Source organism: Opisthorchis viverrini (assembly GCF_000715545.1).
Source record: "Opisthorchis viverrini unplaced genomic scaffold opera_v5_393, whole genome shotgun sequence".
Lineage (NCBI taxonomy): Eukaryota > Metazoa > Platyhelminthes > Trematoda > Opisthorchiida > Opisthorchiidae > Opisthorchis > Opisthorchis viverrini.
The window spans coordinates 409,463-427,190 of NW_008752053.1; the positions used below are offsets into that span (position 1 = coordinate 409,463).

At 43.1% G+C, this 17,728-nt stretch overlaps 1 protein-coding gene across 1 annotated transcript in view; it reads left to right on the forward strand.

Moving 5' to 3' along the window:
- Positions 1 to 127: 127 nt before the first annotated feature.
- The window catches only part of T265_10683 (hypothetical protein), a gene marked incomplete at both ends in the record, with an annotated part of 22,679 nt that continues 5,078 nt past the window's right edge, over positions 128 to 17,728 (forward strand). Inside the window, 3 exons of the mRNA XM_009177138.1 lie at positions 128 to 262; positions 4,075 to 4,215; positions 17,448 to 17,717. Coding sequence (XP_009175402.1) covers positions 128 to 262; positions 4,075 to 4,215; positions 17,448 to 17,717 — 546 coding nt within the window. The remainder of the gene's footprint in view (positions 263 to 4,074; positions 4,216 to 17,447; positions 17,718 to 17,728) is intronic.

The window sequence follows — 17,728 nt, forward strand, 5'->3', positions numbered from 1 at the left end:
GAATAACCAGACCTTTGGACAAGACTAGGACTAGTACTTGCATGTATAACAGGATCGGACAGTTCGTTTTCAACCCGAGTCTTGAACAGTTGAATATCTTAATAAACTCAGAAAACAGAGTGGAAGAATGTCCCACTGTTATGGGATTCTGCGGACAGATGAAGAGGAATCGAATGATGTGCAAGCATTTTTACCTGGTGACAAAGACTGGAGGGCAGGTTGTACGAGGAAATTGACCAAGGACTGGGAGAGAAGTTTGGTGGTGAGTTAACTCATAAATCATGTAGCTTCAGGGTAAATCATCAGAGTGCTTTTCAATCTTGTCTGTAGTATCGTGGAGATTCAATGACTCATAAATTAGCTTCAGGGTAAATCATCAGAGTGCTTTTCAATCTTGTCTGTAGTATCGTGGAGATTCAATGCAGTTATGGGGAACTGGCGGGAAACCCCATCCTAAAAATAGTTGCCAAATAGGCTGCTCAGCAAGGAAATAAACCATCAATCTCTTGAGATTGTCCAAGAATTATTTACTCAATAGAACAGACAACTAGGTAGGTAGGAGGACGAGATGTTTGAATCCAGTCTCAATTTAATTACAGTAATACTCAGCCATTCATGACCAAACCAGAAGGTCGCAGGTTTGAATCATTCTAGAGATTTGTGAGGTGCGCATTGCTGGCGAATTCTAACAAGGATGAAATATCTCTACAATGCGTGTAGGCCTGCCAGCACGGGTTGACCTCATTTCGAATGCAAGGTGATAAAATCCATTCTATAGAAAGAATAGAAGAGCCTCAGGTAACAACTCAGCCAAACATTGATCCAACCACCGGTATGTAAATGTCTATCTGTGCGATATAAATTGTCTGCGCCACGACTCTGTTTTTGTTGTGTGCTGTGAAATTAATATTCCAATTTCCAATAAAGTGAGGCCGACGGTTAAAATAAAAGGAGATAAACTCGATCGGTAGAAATGCCGCTAAAACATTATCTCTTATGTTGGTTGGGATTGGGTAGCTGGATTCCGTCCAATTGAAATCACAGCTAGTGCACACAGTTCTGACCTGTTCGGTTTTCAGTGCTTAAGGAGCGGCTGCAATAATATACGCTCTCTGGAGGCATCTGACTGCGTTCCGCAGTGGGATGAGCATTTAGATTTTCCTTATGTTTACCATCGTTATGGGCGAGAAGTGTTTTGGCCTCAAAATAGTTTATTATGACAGGATAATACGTGTGGAGGGTGTTAATGAACACTGTCCCAAGGGCTCGTTCGGATCCGGCTGGTTGATGACGCGTGTGCGTCCCAAAATGTTCGGTGCATGTGTAACGGTTACCCTTCTGCTTGATTATTCCTCTAATCAGTTTCACACCGGCGCCTACTGCCCCCATTCCGTTTTGTCTGTCTCACAATCACGCGTGAACACGTGTCATGTCAGCTCCCGTTCCATGACCTTTTGAAGAACGCCAGGTGATTTCACACTATTGTTTTCACTTTCCACGCATTGCAACGACATATACATAAGGACAGAACACAGTCAATTACACAAACACGCATCACGCGCACGTCAGAGCACAGACCGGCTCAACACACCAAAAACTGCGGACAAACAGGAACGTGTAACAGTGTATCCGCCAAACAAACTCGGAGCAACTATTACAACTTACACTCAGAACGACAAATCCTCCGTTTGAACCTTTGTATTTTTGGTATTGTATTTGACTTGATTAAGGTGCACCTAGTTATTGTAACCTCACGCTCTCAAAACACAGGCTTTATTAGTGTCTCTTGCCTTCTGATTTATCAAGTGATTTTGTTGTTAACAAAAGAGAACAATAATACATACAAACGCAGTGCTTCCATATAGTATTCCAGTGACTGGGTATACTGCCGCGGATTTGCAGCGCATCCATCCTGCTTATGCTTATGCGTGTGAATTCCCGCTCACTTTATATCAACTCATGAACCAACAGAAGTAGAAGTTGGCGTGGACGCAAGAAATGAACGTCTAGAGTACCGCATAGGGAAGCGCCACGGACAAGAAGGCGCTTCCTTATTAATTATAATTGGAGTCAATCAGAATCAAGTCCCCTTAGCGGGGCTCTTCCCCATCTCCAGGATTCTGGCGTGGACTTGCTGATAACGGGCTTCATGAATACCTCGCTTTTTGTCCTGACAGACCTACTCAGGTTACTGCGGGCCAGTAAGTAGTATGATGTTTGATGGGGAAGTCAGTGAATAATAAGTAATTAATTTATCATAACTACATGTGTGAACTTTTCATTCACAGTTAGCTGTTAACGTTGTATCGTAATCAAGAAAAGGTACACATCAAGTAGAAGGTAACTCATAACTGCAGTAATAAAGAAGCATAACTTACTTCTTGTAAAATAAGTCAAAGAACCCAGTCGCTGCCAAACTCACTGACCTGAATGCTCACTTATACTTTTCTCTGCCCCATTTTGTCTCATAGTTTACAGAAGAGTAACCTTTTCTGCTACACCATTCAGAAAGGAACTGGTAAATTACAGCCGACACATGAAATTAAAATCGGCGAGCTGATAAATCACAGCATTTTTCGAGGGGATTCAGCCCAAAAAACTCGTTTATGGTCAGCTGAAAATGAAGTCACACACACTGTTTCATTATGGGGAGTGTCACAACCAAGCAAGCCATTATTGTCGCAAAGCACAGACGACCCTGAAAATGAGGGCGGCGATCATCTGACCTTAGAATTCCGTCTCACACATGTACATGTGCTGCTGTAAACACAAACAATACCGCACAGTGATATCGTCGCTGACAGTGTACCAAATGGCATAAGCTCATGTGAGAGTCACAAAATTGAAAGTTAGATTTGGTAAAGAGGAGCAAACGGAGGACAGTGGCTTACAAACCAGAAATACTAACCAGTGGAGATGCCGTGACTAGTTTCCGTCTCACAATAGAAGTACAAAGTTCCTGACTTTACTGATTCGGACATGAACTTGGGTTTCAAAATTCACATACTGTACAGAAGGCGGGCACTATGTGGACAAAATTTTATAGTTAAACCACTGCAGGTCATCTGAATGCCACTCAATGGCTTTCATTCTGTCTTGATCTCATCGTCATCATAACGGTAAGAACCACGTGCTTGTCGTACAGCGATTTTAGCTGTCACAATTTCGTCTATCGATGATTTGTGGACTGGGGTGGGTAGCTACGCATTGGAGGTGGGAGCTGATGAATCGCTGCGTAAATACAGGTCTGTCAGTGGACTTTTAAGTTGGTGGGGGGGTGGTTGAGAATGGAGCTATGTACTGAAGGCAATAGCTTGGATGCACGAGCGCCATTGAGGGCGCGACTGGAACATGTCTGACAATGTCTCCAATCATTGATGTGGTGTCTCCAACGAGGAAGACAGCAATGATCAGCGCTGCTGAGTTAGCTGTTAATGAATTTCACACTTCGGTGCCAAATCACTTGGACCTCCCCTGGAGCGTTTCCACCTTTCTCGTGGTTCTGCAAAATGAAACCTTCGAGGAAGTCGGTTGACTGGCTCACTGAGCACGTGGCCAAGCCAGCGCAACCTATGCAATGTGATCGGTTCATCTGTCGTTGGCGAGTTATTTTTCCGGATACCATTCTAGGTATTTCAGCATTGCTGGTCCGCTGTTCCCACCAGACTCGGACAATGCTCTGAAGATATTGTTGCTCAAACACTGAAACTCTTTTGACTTCCTCGGCGGGCAGCGGCCAGCTTTCTGACCCGTAAAACAATATGGATCGTACCGCAGTATTGTAAACTCGACCCTTGGCGGAAAAGTTGGTGTCACGCCTACGCCACAGGTGACGCAGGTTCCCAAAAGCTGCTCTAGTCTTCCCAATTGGATATATTATCTTTCACGACACCACCGGGATTGATATAGCTGCCCAGGTAGGAATGTTTGCCTACCACCTCAAGCAGCTCATCCGCAAATATGAGGTTGGGGTTCTAGCCCACCCCTCTTGCAGCAGCACTTTACACTTTGCAGATGTGAAGCGCACACCATGAGACACAATTATTTAGACTATTTAATATTTTTTGCCTGCAGATCCAAGCGAGCTATGTCGGCCTGCGTCCCGATTTCTGTGACGGGACGCTTTGGAGACCGTCGACATCACAGCTTGATCTCAGTCCTCTTGGCAATCTGGATTTTGTCCAACTGCAACTGGAATTGCAACCTTTGGAACACGTAAGAGCTGTTCGCTTCACGCTCGAAAACTTGTACCAACATCGAAAGCTATGAAGAGTCTACATGTCGTAGCAGACACACCCTGCCTTCTTCCCCCACGCCTATGCAGCTCCGACAGGGCTTTCGGTACATACAAAACGATAGTGTGTGAAATCTCTGGCGGTTTACAATTTAAGTCAGCCGGAACGGTAGCCAATATATGTCCGCTATTTCTTCACTCAAATCTGCCTACCTCAAATGAACACCTTTCGCAGTTAGATAAACTCCATTTTCACGAGCTACCATCAGTTCTACTCATGAGGTTCCTTGTTACGTCACACAGCGTAACGAAAATGACTAGTCACCGGCCGTAATAGGGCGATGAACAGAAAGATTGATCTATCTGGCTTCCTGTACGTAACTGTATTAGCTGGAATGGGGAGTCTACGGAAGCTGAACGTATGGTAGAGCGTAGCATCACCCTCAACCTACACACGTGACCATAGCCCCTCGATAATTCACTTTAGACGATAGGTGTCAGTTGGACTTCGCGTTTGTTTTTGTGATTACGCTTATTACACCCATCAAGAACTTTAATCAGTTTTAGAACTTTCGATGGTTAATTTCCTCAGAAAGACGAGTTGTTGAACCATCGTTGTTTAACCGAAATAAACACCCCTTCGATTCGACCTCACTCGTTATGAATTCCATGCGGATGTTCTCACAAAACACTTTTATATGTACAATTTGACTTCAAAGTTTATTGCATGACAATAGAAAAGGTTTAAGTATATGAGCAGCCGTTACTCGTTCACACAAGATTAAGCGTGCCCGAGTTAAAAAGACTTAGATAAGATAGCTTAACGAAGAATCCAGCAATATACCACAATCGAATATTTGCTCCGTAATTCGCACACAGCTGCACTCCACTTTGACATGTGATAATTTCCATTAGAACAGTACAGTCAGAGTACTTGAGCGGAATTCTCTCTCGATAAGAATAATGTACGATGTAATGCCGAGAATTACCATACAGTCGTTTCTTCCTGATTGGGAATCAGCAGCAGGGCGCAGCGTACAGAACTCTATGGAGTCTCGAAACAGCAACCTTATGGCTTATGGTTTGAACACTTCATCTTTCGGTCACGAGCAGCTGATTAGCACCGATCGACTCGCAATTAAACAGAGTATAGCGCCACTCTTCATTTACTCCCAGGGTCTACATCAAGTAGTTACACGCCTCGGCTCGCTCGTTGAGCGTTAACTCCTCAGATGGGATTTTCACTTATCGATTGTTGATGGCATGAAGAGATTTGGAAATCTTTAATGGAAACTTCAACCTGTAAGTGAAATCAGCCTATACTGAAAAGCCGAGAGGCACTGTGCAGGTAATTCATCCACAATAAAATTCGTCAGCGTTGCGTATATCATGACGACTCAGCACGACGAGTCAAATCTGCGACCTTTTAGCTATTACCTGAATACCAAACTATTGAGCAGCGTGATTTACTCTCATTTCAATCACGGAGCCATTCAACAATATACCACGTGATGTGGGTGGAGCTATATCATGCTCAGGTGCGAGTACCAATAAGCCACTCGTGTTCAAACTACTAGCCTGAAAGTGAAGGGTTTCGAGACTTCCAACTGAATTCCCATGGAATGCGCACTACTCATTATAGCCGATATCGATGAAACAAATGTACATTACATCTCTGCTTCTCAGCATAGATTAGCTTTACCTACGGGAGCAAATCTCCATTAAAAATTCCAAAATCTCCTCAAACTACAACAGACTAGAAACGTTCCTTCCGGTTTGGATTTATTCAGTTGATTGTTGGTTATATGTCAAAATCACTGGCCACACTTGGATTTTCCGCTATTCAAGTTGTTTTGCCGAAATCGCCTAGCGTAATCATTCCCCGCTTATGTTCAATGACAGTGAACCCCTCTAAAAGTTATCTCGTTTCACTCTGTCCTTGTGTTCGTCAGAAATTCAGCCGAAAAGTATACGGATAAACTTCACAAGCAACCACGAAAAGTTATTTGGCGAACTATTTTTTTCAGCTGATTAGTCTTAGTATCGGTTATTCGATCCACGTAGATGAACAGTGCGTCCACCGGAAGTGAGGAGGCTTAAAGTTGGATTTATCTGGCTCAATAGTACCATCTGAATTAGGTGAAACCAGATCTTAACAGGATTTTGTGAAGTTGCACCCTATGGTAGCAAAACAGCGGATATAACGGAAAGGTCGTCATAGGTGCAACCCATAGTATACATAATATGAAAGAATACCATCAGGTTACATTCAGGTTTTCTTTTTTCTCCCGGGTTTCTGGCCGGAAAAGTCCTTTCACATATTGATTAGAAAAAAGAGGCGTTATCGTCCAATTTGACCATTTTGCTTGTGTTTGTACGTGGGTAATACAGGTAGACCCTGTTTAAGCATGCTCTCAATGGAAGCTGTCTCGTGAAATTGGACAAAAGGAATTGTTCTCTCAGAGGATTTCGTTCTAGATGCCCTAAATCAATCAAAATGAATTCTACATGCTCAAAGTTGTTTCTAATGTTCTCTTCCACCCATCTAGTCATTTTATAGAGGATAGCCGTTAGGACATGGTTTTATATAGGGACATGATTTAGTGATGAGTTATCGTTCTTTTTACGCCTGTTGCGGTCATATGCGGCCATCGACAGCATACTAAGATCTTAATTAAATACCTTACCTACCATGAGGTTTAGTTTAGCATGTCGTCTTATGGATACACCGTGTATCCATCACTGCACTACCATCAGATACTGTCTTTTCACCACCACTGAAATGAAGAGCACGAACTTGTCCATTGACCAACATGAACCAAACGACTACAAGCTTTTATACACCGAAATAGAAACCGCTTTTGCTTTCAAGCGTCCTCTTAAAATTTCCTGGATGCCTTTCAAATGGTAAACAATGATGGACAAACCTTGCATCAAATACAGTGACCGTACTTTGACGATTGACCGGACACCATTTGCCGTGTACGTCGTTACACCATGAGTAACCGTTTGAAATGTTGAAAAAGCGCGTTTGATCGATCGCCGTCTCACTACCTTGTCCAGAAAGCAACCGTAGTTTGTGCGAATATCGACCACCGGAGTGAGCAAGGTGCTTGGGCATTCCAACCAGTCCACCAAGCACATGGTTTCTTTTGAATGTTGATAACGCCTTTGGAAATGAAGGCTACTGGTGTAGAGGAAGCTCAAAGGAAAATCGCTGATAGTGTGTAGAGGCCACCAGAATTGAGTCGCAGTTCCTGACAAATTGATCCTTATTCTGTACAGCGAATTCCCATTGGTTAACCAAAACCTTGCTGTTCGTAAGGTTTTCCAGTGTGTTTGAATGGTATTGACTGCAAAATTACATAGGGACGACCCTGTGCTTCTCGATTCATAGCCAAATACCCCATGAGGCTCATGACTCATTCGGGTTTAGAATGAAAGGGCATCATTTCTCGACCCATTGTTTCGTTTAATCTGCTGCTTACTACAGGTCCGCCGATGTTTGACAAAATGCACGTAGGTTGTCTCTCTTCCATGCACAGAAGCCACCAAAGGGAATCCTTCGGTTGGTATACTTTATCGTATGACAACAAGAATATGCGGCTACGCGACTACAGGCGGAGTTAACATACACGACAACGTGCGTAAACCAAATTCTAATATCCTGTGCAAATGTTTTCCTATACTAAAAGGGTGAATTGATTGGTATCGCTTACAAATGAAACCTATCGGTGGATTGTGTACTACGTGAAAATTTCTTTTCGTCCACAAAAGCGCCGGGAACGAGGGACAGCACTGAAGGGAACCGCAAATAATGATCGCTGAAAATATACTATTCATGAGTGGTATGCCAGATTCACACAAATTCCTTGGGTGTGTCAATGACCCAAAAGCATGAAAAAGCAAAATAATACAGGAGATAGCCAGCAGTGAATCCAAAATTCATCAACTTTCATTTCTCAAGTTAAACTGCCACAAACATTATTCACGCAAAAGAATATCAGAGACCCGTCAGAAAAAATATAGGGTAATCCAGCGGGGCACCAAAGTTGCGCCCCACGATTTGTGCGAAACAAGCATATTGGCTCGATCCAGCCAATCGCAAAAGCCCGCCGCCCCTGGGTGGGCTCGAACCACCAACCTTTCGGTTAACAGCCGAACGCGCTAACCTATTGCGCCACAAGGGCTGGAAGTCGCCTCTTGTAGAGTATCTGTGGAGAATAAGGCCACCTTACATGGTGCAACATTGTGTATCATTGTGGCCTTCTGAGGAATACTGTAGGTTCGTCAAATACTCTCATCTGCACATTAATTTGGTGTTGATCGGAGACTTGACTAAATCTCTCATTTTCTATTATAGTCTTTTTCAACCGAATATGCTCCACAAGTCTATCTCATATTTCGATTGCAACGATGTTTAAGGTACATTACACTGTCTACAACGTGATGAGGCAATACATTGTCTAGGCGTAACACACTACTCGTAAGGAAAGCATTCGAGAGCTCACGACAGGCTATGCCCTTCTTCTTGGGCCTCATCAGGTAGCCGCAGTCCCCGAGTTTCCATCGGTCATATGTTCAACTTAAATTCAAAACTGGACGGAATTCGTCACCACTCTAATTTGGTGTTAACCGGATACTCAACTGAATCCAGCTGAATCTCGCTTTTTCTCGTATTACAGTTGCCCATACCAAGTTGATCAATGGGTAGAGGTCAAGCAAACTGTCTCCTGGCCCTCTAGTTTAGGGGTGGAAGGTGTGAACATCAATAATTTCATTCCACATCGATCGTCGCGTAGTGCAGCCGCCTCTTATTTTGCATACAATAGGAAGGGCAAGCGGAATCAGGCTACAACTGAGATGGCCTTTGTGCAGCACAGTTGAAGCATATCGTAAACGAGAGATTCAGTTGAAGAATTTCGTAAACCAGAGCTTCACTTGAGTATCCTGTGAAAACCGAATTGATTGTTAAATGAGTGTAATTGTCAGACTCATCATTCTTCAATATTATCTTTCGACTATTCTCCATTTTCATTTAACGGTCACTGTTGTTGAATTGGTTTCAACACAGCTGACAGATATCGAAATGATGCTTCCGTATTCCAATGAATTCTAATTGTTAACTACCTTCGCGTTGCTCGTAAATCAACTTCCATAAGAACCCACTCTTGCCGAAATAATATTCGTTCGTTTTTGTAGTTCCTGCGTACATATCAAACAACTGTAATTCTGACTTGGTGAAAGATGGGTTATATTGAGGTTTAACAACTCTCCTGTCCAATACGAGGAGCTTTGATATCGCTTATTTCAATGCAACTGTGGCACGTGTCCGTTCACCAGACCAGTGATCTAGTGTCCCGCGTGGCTTGGAGTCAGGAAAAAATTGCAATTGTGAGCATCTTTTGTGGCTTTGTGCTCATCAACGATTCTTCCTCGGCAGTAACGGATGCAAAAGATGTAGGTGTCGTTGCGCTACCCGGCCTCCTATCTGTTGAGCACGAATGTGACGACGGCGTTTGGACGTTTTGAGCTTCCGCATACCTCTCGGTTTTGGTCACTAGAATTGCCCATGTATCAATCTACAGGAATTGCTGGTCTAAAGAAACACTAAATATTCTGCGTGCATCCATTATAATTCGAAGAGCTGCCGTAAAATGAGACTAAAGGGGTTTAATCCCGAAGATCTGAAGTAACGTTGCTAATGGATTCGTGTCATGAATTCACACGCACCGCCAATGAACACACACGGAACAGCTGTGTATCTACTCGTCGGTCCCAATTGCGAACGATAACTAGCTGCAGTCACGAACATTGTGAAAGCTGGTGTGATCATGCAGCTAATTTATTTTTGGATTGAGGATTAACAGGACCGCTGTATATATGAGAAATCAGAGTATACATCATCCAATCAACAGTACCAGTGCTAACGAGGTTGGCATCTTTGAAAACATGACCACACTCGGGCAGTTTAACTGAGGTTAAGCATACATACTCAGCGCCTTCGCGTCTTCCGGTGCCTATACCCATTTTACGCCGACACGAACGCACATTCGCTACTGTTGTGAATGCAGATCACCAAGTATCCAAATGGTTTTTCTAGAATTTAAAACTTACGCATAATCCTTTGGCCCATGGAACACCTACTCTGTTGTTTTGTTCGGTCCAGGATGGCCGCCTAGCAAGCATTCGTGATTCGCGACCGACGGTTTAGTAGTGTTCGGCCGCAATGAGATAATGCGGCTCGATCGGTGTGGTTGTACAGCTCTGTTTGGTTTTTGGTCCAACCTGTTTCCCTACTCTCATGCGATTGTCCTGTGTGTACCACCGTCGGAAGGTAAACGTTTGAACCTCATCGCAGTGGTTTGTTTTTTCATGATATGAACGGAACAGCTTAACATGCGCAAACGCATGACCATTGGTTTTATTTCTCGTGAATGTTTCCCTACTGCTTGGACTAAGTTTGTTCATTTTCCTAGACATGTTCAGCCTCTATCGATTTTAGAGAAGCTTGATATTTTGTGGCTCATGACACCGTGCGTTATGAACATGCCCTTGGAGTTTTTGTTCTTGGACTTTCTGAGCTGTTCCTATTTTCTACCGACATTGAGTTTCACATTGCATGATATGTTCTGGCTGACATCCGCTTGTATTACGTTACTACGGCGCCTGTTCCGTTCGATCATAGCATCCCTATATTCTGAAGTTTGCCTTCCACATAATGTCGTTCCGTTATGCGGTATGCTTTGGTCAGTACTTCTTCTCATTTCCTTTACACAATATCTATCTTCTGATGACACCCGATCGATATGCATGAAACAGGAGCTATGTGCCCAAATATACACGAGTACTGGTTTCGACATCTGGGTACTTATCTCAGTCAAAACGATGAAAACTAGTGAAGAAACCGAGGGGATGCCATTTGCAAGATCCGCTCACACAGCACTCAACCGTGAAGGTTGAGAACTCATCTAAAAAAGCTTAACATCCCCTATTGAGAATGAACAGGATTCAAGATGTCCGAACCTTCGATCATGATTAAAAGGAATAAATCTGAGCTTCACACTGAAGTGAGACGTCATCCGTAGGACTGACGAGACATTCTTCGCCACCCTAGCCTGAAATTGATCCAGCATCGAGCGACGGAAGAGCTCTGGATAAAAGATCCAAAAAAAGAAGTGAATTTATGTCACTGAATGAAATCGGCTATCACTCAGGTCCTGTATGGTTCTTATCCACGTGCGCGAATCATGTAGACCCCACGCCACTCAGTTGGACGGTGGACGTTTTCTACTTTACAATCATCTGCATACTAATTTGGTTCTGACGGCAGGCTCACCTGGAACCCAGGCGAATCTCTCGTTTATGATAGTCATAGTCTGTCTCTTGTGACACTCGCTAAAAATATCTCGTAATGGATATTTCGTTTTCTTGTGGGCGTTGATTGGATATACGTGGTTCAGACACTTTAAAGTGACTGGTGTTTTTCGCCGCTCTAATGGTTATAATTCTTCAGCAAGCAACTACCGCGAACATACTGTATAACCAAACTCTTGTTATACGAAGGCATACATGCCAAAAAGTCATAGTCTGTCTCTTGTGACACTCGCTAAAAATATCTCGTAATGGATATTTCGTTTTCTTGTGGGCGTTGATTGGATATACGTGGTTCAGACACTTTAAAGTGACTGGTGTTTTTCGCCGCTCTAATGGTTATAATTCTTCAGCAAGCAACTACCGCGAACATACTGTATAACCAAACTCTTGTTATACGAAGGCATACATGCCAAAAATTTTGAAGACCTTAACCAATATCGCAACAAAAAGGTAGGAACCTTGTTTTTTGGGTATCTTGTATATACGACCTTTTGGCTTTAATAATAATCGTCTCTGCTTCCATAAATAACTCGAACTGGCAAAGTTTACCACAACCTAATAATGCGTACATTGGTCACATTACACACAGCCCATGCAAATATCCGTCCACAAACTCAAGAAACACGGGAGAAGTGAAAAATCCCGGGGAAGTCTCGAACTATTTTGGTGCGAAACTCATGCCGAAAAGAGAGACTCTTTGGGTGGGACTGTGCGAACTGGACGTTAAATAACGAGAAAATACCGTCTGTATGATTCAGATCCACTGGTATTCCTGTGAGTTCGATTACAAAACTCACCATCCTATTAAACATATTTCAGAAAGATGCTAGTGGCATAACTGAGCAGAAGGGGAAGATAAGAACTTCTTGATTAATCCAATTAGCAATGGAAAATCGTGGTGAACCTTTGCCCAACCAGAAGTATGGAAGAAAGAAACACCGGATATACGCACAAAATTCAGGAACATATACGTAAAACAATGGACCGATTGAGAGAGTCCAAAATCCATTTAACTCCAAAAAAGCGCTTTTACTGAACGTTGGTTGCGTTATTCTAGCACTTGATGTAATGCAATGCTCCCCTACCTGGTTGAAACCCTGCTTGAGGCACTTGGATTCAAGACGAGGTTGGTTATCACAATATCATCAGAGCAATCCTCCACTTCACGACAAGTTTGAGTCTTTCCGGACATCCCTTGAGCTGATTTGGCCCAGCTATCTGGAAGATGATTCCAAGTTCACAAAGCTTGTTAAGGCAAAACACAGCCACTCATCATCTTTAAACGACGCCTGGAATAGCTCCTATGGAAAGGCGATCCTATGGCGTTTCAAGGTACAAAGGTGGACCAGTGTACCATAAACTAGAGGTGAATCTGAACACAAACTCAGTTCGAGTTGGGAAGATCAACTGTATCGCATCAGTGTAGAAGCCTATGACTTACACAGACTTACAACTGTTGCTGGAAATATTCCGCTCATACATCTATAGGCTGACTCTGATTATATATCTATATATGTATATATAATTTTCACTATTAAATTTGGTGACATTACTAAGAGCCGATCTCCTGTACCATGTACTTCTGCATAGCTAAAATAGCTTCCATGCATTCCCTGTTGCGCTAGCCTCCCTGCTTCCGGAGCCTACCCGTCCGAAGCTTCCGATTCGATTGGTGACCATTTCATCTCATAAGAGACGAGATACCCATCAGCAGAAACATTGCTACTCCTAAAGTGTAGAAATATGCACGGAACCGCCCACCACCTTGATGTCATCGTTTTCTCGGCACCCAGGTGTACGGATTACTCGGAATAGGATAGAACTGACTATCGTCAGTTGCGAGTCCAGGTAACCAGCAAAGAATAAGCAGTCGTTGACAGACTTTAGTGATAGCGTCGGGGTGAGTTGTGGCCTTGTACTTTATGAGCTTCTGCAAGTATTCAACGACTGTATGATGACAAAGTCAGCATGACTGACCTCAAACAATCGAAACTCAAGGCTAGGAAATGGTGCGTGAACAGCTCCATGTTGGATGCAATCATAACCTGATCCTCAAACGCCTACAATGAACAAAGCCAGCATGTTCATAGTAATACAGGCTAGTTTCTCATCGAACTACTGAACTTATTCGATCACAGTTTACGCTTATCCAATTAACTAGACGAACAAATGTCAGAACCTCCAGAAGTTCTATACTACAAAGCGAAGGGTCTGACATCATAGTTAAAGTGATGTATATACGGTGTACTTCAGTGAGCTATGCCCATCGGGCATGGACTTCCGGAGATTGCGTCAAGACCACTAGATATATGATATTCTTACCCACTAGAAATAGTTGCAACAGAAGTAATCCAATAATCTAAAGTCATTCACCTAAAGGGAGTACAAACAGTGTTCATCACTAAATTTACGATACCGTCGGCGGAAAAGTTGACAATGTGTCGCATGCTTCCAGTGTTTGTTAGTAGCGTTTCGAGACTGCAACTCCTACTTACTATTTATTCTACCCTGTGTGGGTTAAATGAATTATTTAACTAACGCTTGATACCGCAGAACTTTCCCCCGACATATTGAGAAATCATGGTGTTTTCTATGGTTAAGGTTTTTTAAGTGTCGGCAACCGTCACGTTCATCAACCAGATAGCACCCAACTGCAAAAATGGAGTTGGGTCATCTCTCTTCCGCATCAGATGAATAACTAATTGTCTTAATGTAAAACTCATCTGTCGTCTTAAGGCGGACTTGTGCAACCGTATGGTTGAGAATTTCTGCAATAACATTTCACAGCGAAATTCCATTTGACTTTAAACCACTCATAAGAATTCCGGTAAGATGGCTATTCACAGTCGCGGGTCTTCAGAAGTTTTGTATTCTGATTGGTTTATGAGGAGCGATATATGACAGGCGTGAGCATACAGTAGTTCATCTTCAACAAGACCTCCTCCAAGGGAGGCCACTCTGCCAAATAGGACCGCTTATCTCCAATGTTGCGAGACTCTCCTTCAAAGTGATGCTTTTCGAGAGACCATCAGCCAAGTCCCAAAAAGGACCACACTAGGTATCCTAGGGGTCGGCTTAACCTTCCAACATAGAACAGGATGCTGAACACTTGCCTTAGATTCTCCCTTATTAGAACACCACTCAAGTACATAACTGTGTACTGCACACAGAAGTTCGCTGTCGATGTGGCATATACAGACGTGAATTACTACACTAATTTCCACAGACATTCCTTGAGAGAGACCACACTAGCTTTCCCCATCATTAACGAGCAAGTAAGTAGACCATAGTCCACTTGGATAATCGAAACTTGATAATGTAGACAGGGACGTTGAACCCAACGTAAGAAGCGCAGCACTGCCTGTAGATCAACTAACTGACGCATTCGTCTCATCCATAGAGGAATTTCTGTGTAGTCCAGTGGTCCACACGACTAACAATCCACCATCTCTTTGCGCGTAGTTCAGAACATTTATGCTCCCTCATTTTACATGCAATACACAGACAGTAAAACCAAAATTGTTTAAGTATCTCAAAATGTGGTGAGAACCCTAGGATGAAAGCTATTCTCCTGGAATAGACGTACCATAACTACTCGAGAGGCACGATTTGATTCGTGATCCTTTCACAGAGGCCACTTCTCCTAAAACAGTATCCCGCCTGCAACATAAATTAGCTGAAGCTGTCTTCCCGGGAAGAATGTCAATTTACGCTCCAAATATCCTCTCTTTGGTGAAGTATTTCTTTTGTGGGGATGCTGGCATCCAGCTTAGTGATTCCGATATAAGTATTTGGAGTTTTAGGCATTTTCATAGACTAGGACACACGTCAGAACTTTCAGATAGTGGCTTACTGTCTAATGAAATTGTCGGTAGAAAATACATAGAGGGAAGTTGTTCACAACAGCACAGCGCCGTCGAGTGAGGAACTGACTACAGATCTGCAGGTATGTTTGGATAATCCACTGCGGTTATGTGGGAATCATGTGAATGCCGTCCATTTTCAAACAAAGCGGATAAGGTGTTGTCAAAGAATTGTGAACTGGGACGGTCACAGCTGACTGGTTTCATCATAAGGGTCGTATCAAGGGATATCCCGGTAAGACATCTCAGTGCTAACCACGTATATAGTAAAACGCAGACGAGTGTCTGAATAACAAGGTCGTCAACACTAAACAGACCATCCCTGTTAGCTTACACACAATTAAGAACGACGGTCCACAGAGAGTGCGACAGACAATGCTGTGCACGACATTGCATCAATACGTTTTGAAGCTGTGGGCATGGCAACTCAAGTCGGAATTTCGGTAAACTGGTTGCCAAGTACCCGCGATAGTAGGCACATGGTAGCCACACCGAGTGAGACCACCTCCATCACCTCACTCTAGGCCATACGATTATTTCTTAAATTGACATCTCCTGAAAGACTGCCCCATCCCACACAAAGACCGTTCGTAAATGTTTGCGTGACGGAAAACACTCTACCGACAAACAACAGGATAAAAATTCGTTTAGAGAACTTTTGTTCATTAATTTTCCAAATAGGTGTCCGAACGATAGCACGAGTAGATCGTTGTTCCCTCTATGTGACTGGGCGTTCCACAACGTCGGTTTGATCGTCTGGCACACGACTACTACGATTTGCCCCAGTCTACCGACTGTTTTCCAGATGGAACGGTTTGCAGTTGGTTTCATCTAAATGCTTCGAAGGGACCGAATGTCAAAAGAGATCAACTCTGACGATGCTATACACACAGTCTTTGGCGTAAGAACAACTTTTCTTCCCTAGAAAGGCAACTTGAGAAGATCGATCAAAGAGTTCATTTATTTCAAAGGGACGCTATTGTATACTTGTCTTCTTTTTTTGAGAATATTTCAAAGGGTGAGCCGAAAAAGATCTAACCTGTGATTTGGTCTCTTTGAGGAGGGGCTTTACTACTGAACTACGCTCCATATACCAAATGGTGGTCTTTTTGACGCTCGGTCTCCCCAGAGACAAAATCTTGCAACAACATCAACCTCAGGAGATAGCTATAACAGAACCCTCGACCGGAGTATAGATTGATGCTACCACACCATGCACATAGGCTTCACACTCGTCTAAAATTTAACATAATATTTAGTATATGTATATAATTTAATATAATTGTGTAGACCTACCACAAGTAGAGAAAGCCAGCACGTCCAACACTAGACAGATTCCCATGTAATGAAAATATTTACAAAGGCATCATGCAAGACTTAGACAAAAAACAGCCTCTGGTGTAAATTCAGTTAGCTCGTGTCTATTAGCGACCCCCTAAAAACTTTGCTAACTTGGAGGAAAATCGGTCATAAGGTTGCTAAAAACTCGTCGACAGTCCGCGATCGGCTTCGCCCTCCTTGGTAGGTAGGCGCATTCTCCAGATTTCGGTCAACCTCATATCCTGCTTGAAGCGATGCACTGATCAAAGGTAATCAGATTAAGGAGCAACCGGAGATTTTTGACAAATTGTCTTTAGGACAACAGTTCACATATCTGGCTCGAATTTTATGACCTGAATGTAGTTGTTCTCAACGGAAATGAGGTGATGTGCAGAAACCTTGTTTGGTTTCCCGAACTAAGGCATTTCTGAACAGTAGGGATATATGGAATTTTTAAACCGATTGTGGTTCTATGGCTCAGAATGAACAAGCAGAACTGAAATGCTTAGTTCGACTGGCGTTAATTTTTCAAGTTTGTTTAGGTTTCATCATCACAGCTTTCGGTCCGTTCCTTGGACTGAGAAATTTGTTTACGGCAGTGAAGCATCAGTGCCAACACTGATGTTGCTGTCTTTGATGATGATTTATTTAAGATATCACCCGCACGACCTACCAACATACCTCTCGACGGACGATTACACGGCTATCGCTCGAAGAAATCTAACGGTCGACTGCGAGTCAAACGACGACACTTAGATGTTGTGAGTTCAGAAATTGCTTCGACCAGAGTAAACAAGGAGTGCGTATGTACTACTCCAGTTCCACCATGGTTAGCAACAAACGACGATAGATGTTGTGAGTTCAGAAATTGCTTCGACCAGAGTAAACAAGGAGTGCGTATGTACTACTCCAGTTCCACCATGGTTAGTTAGCA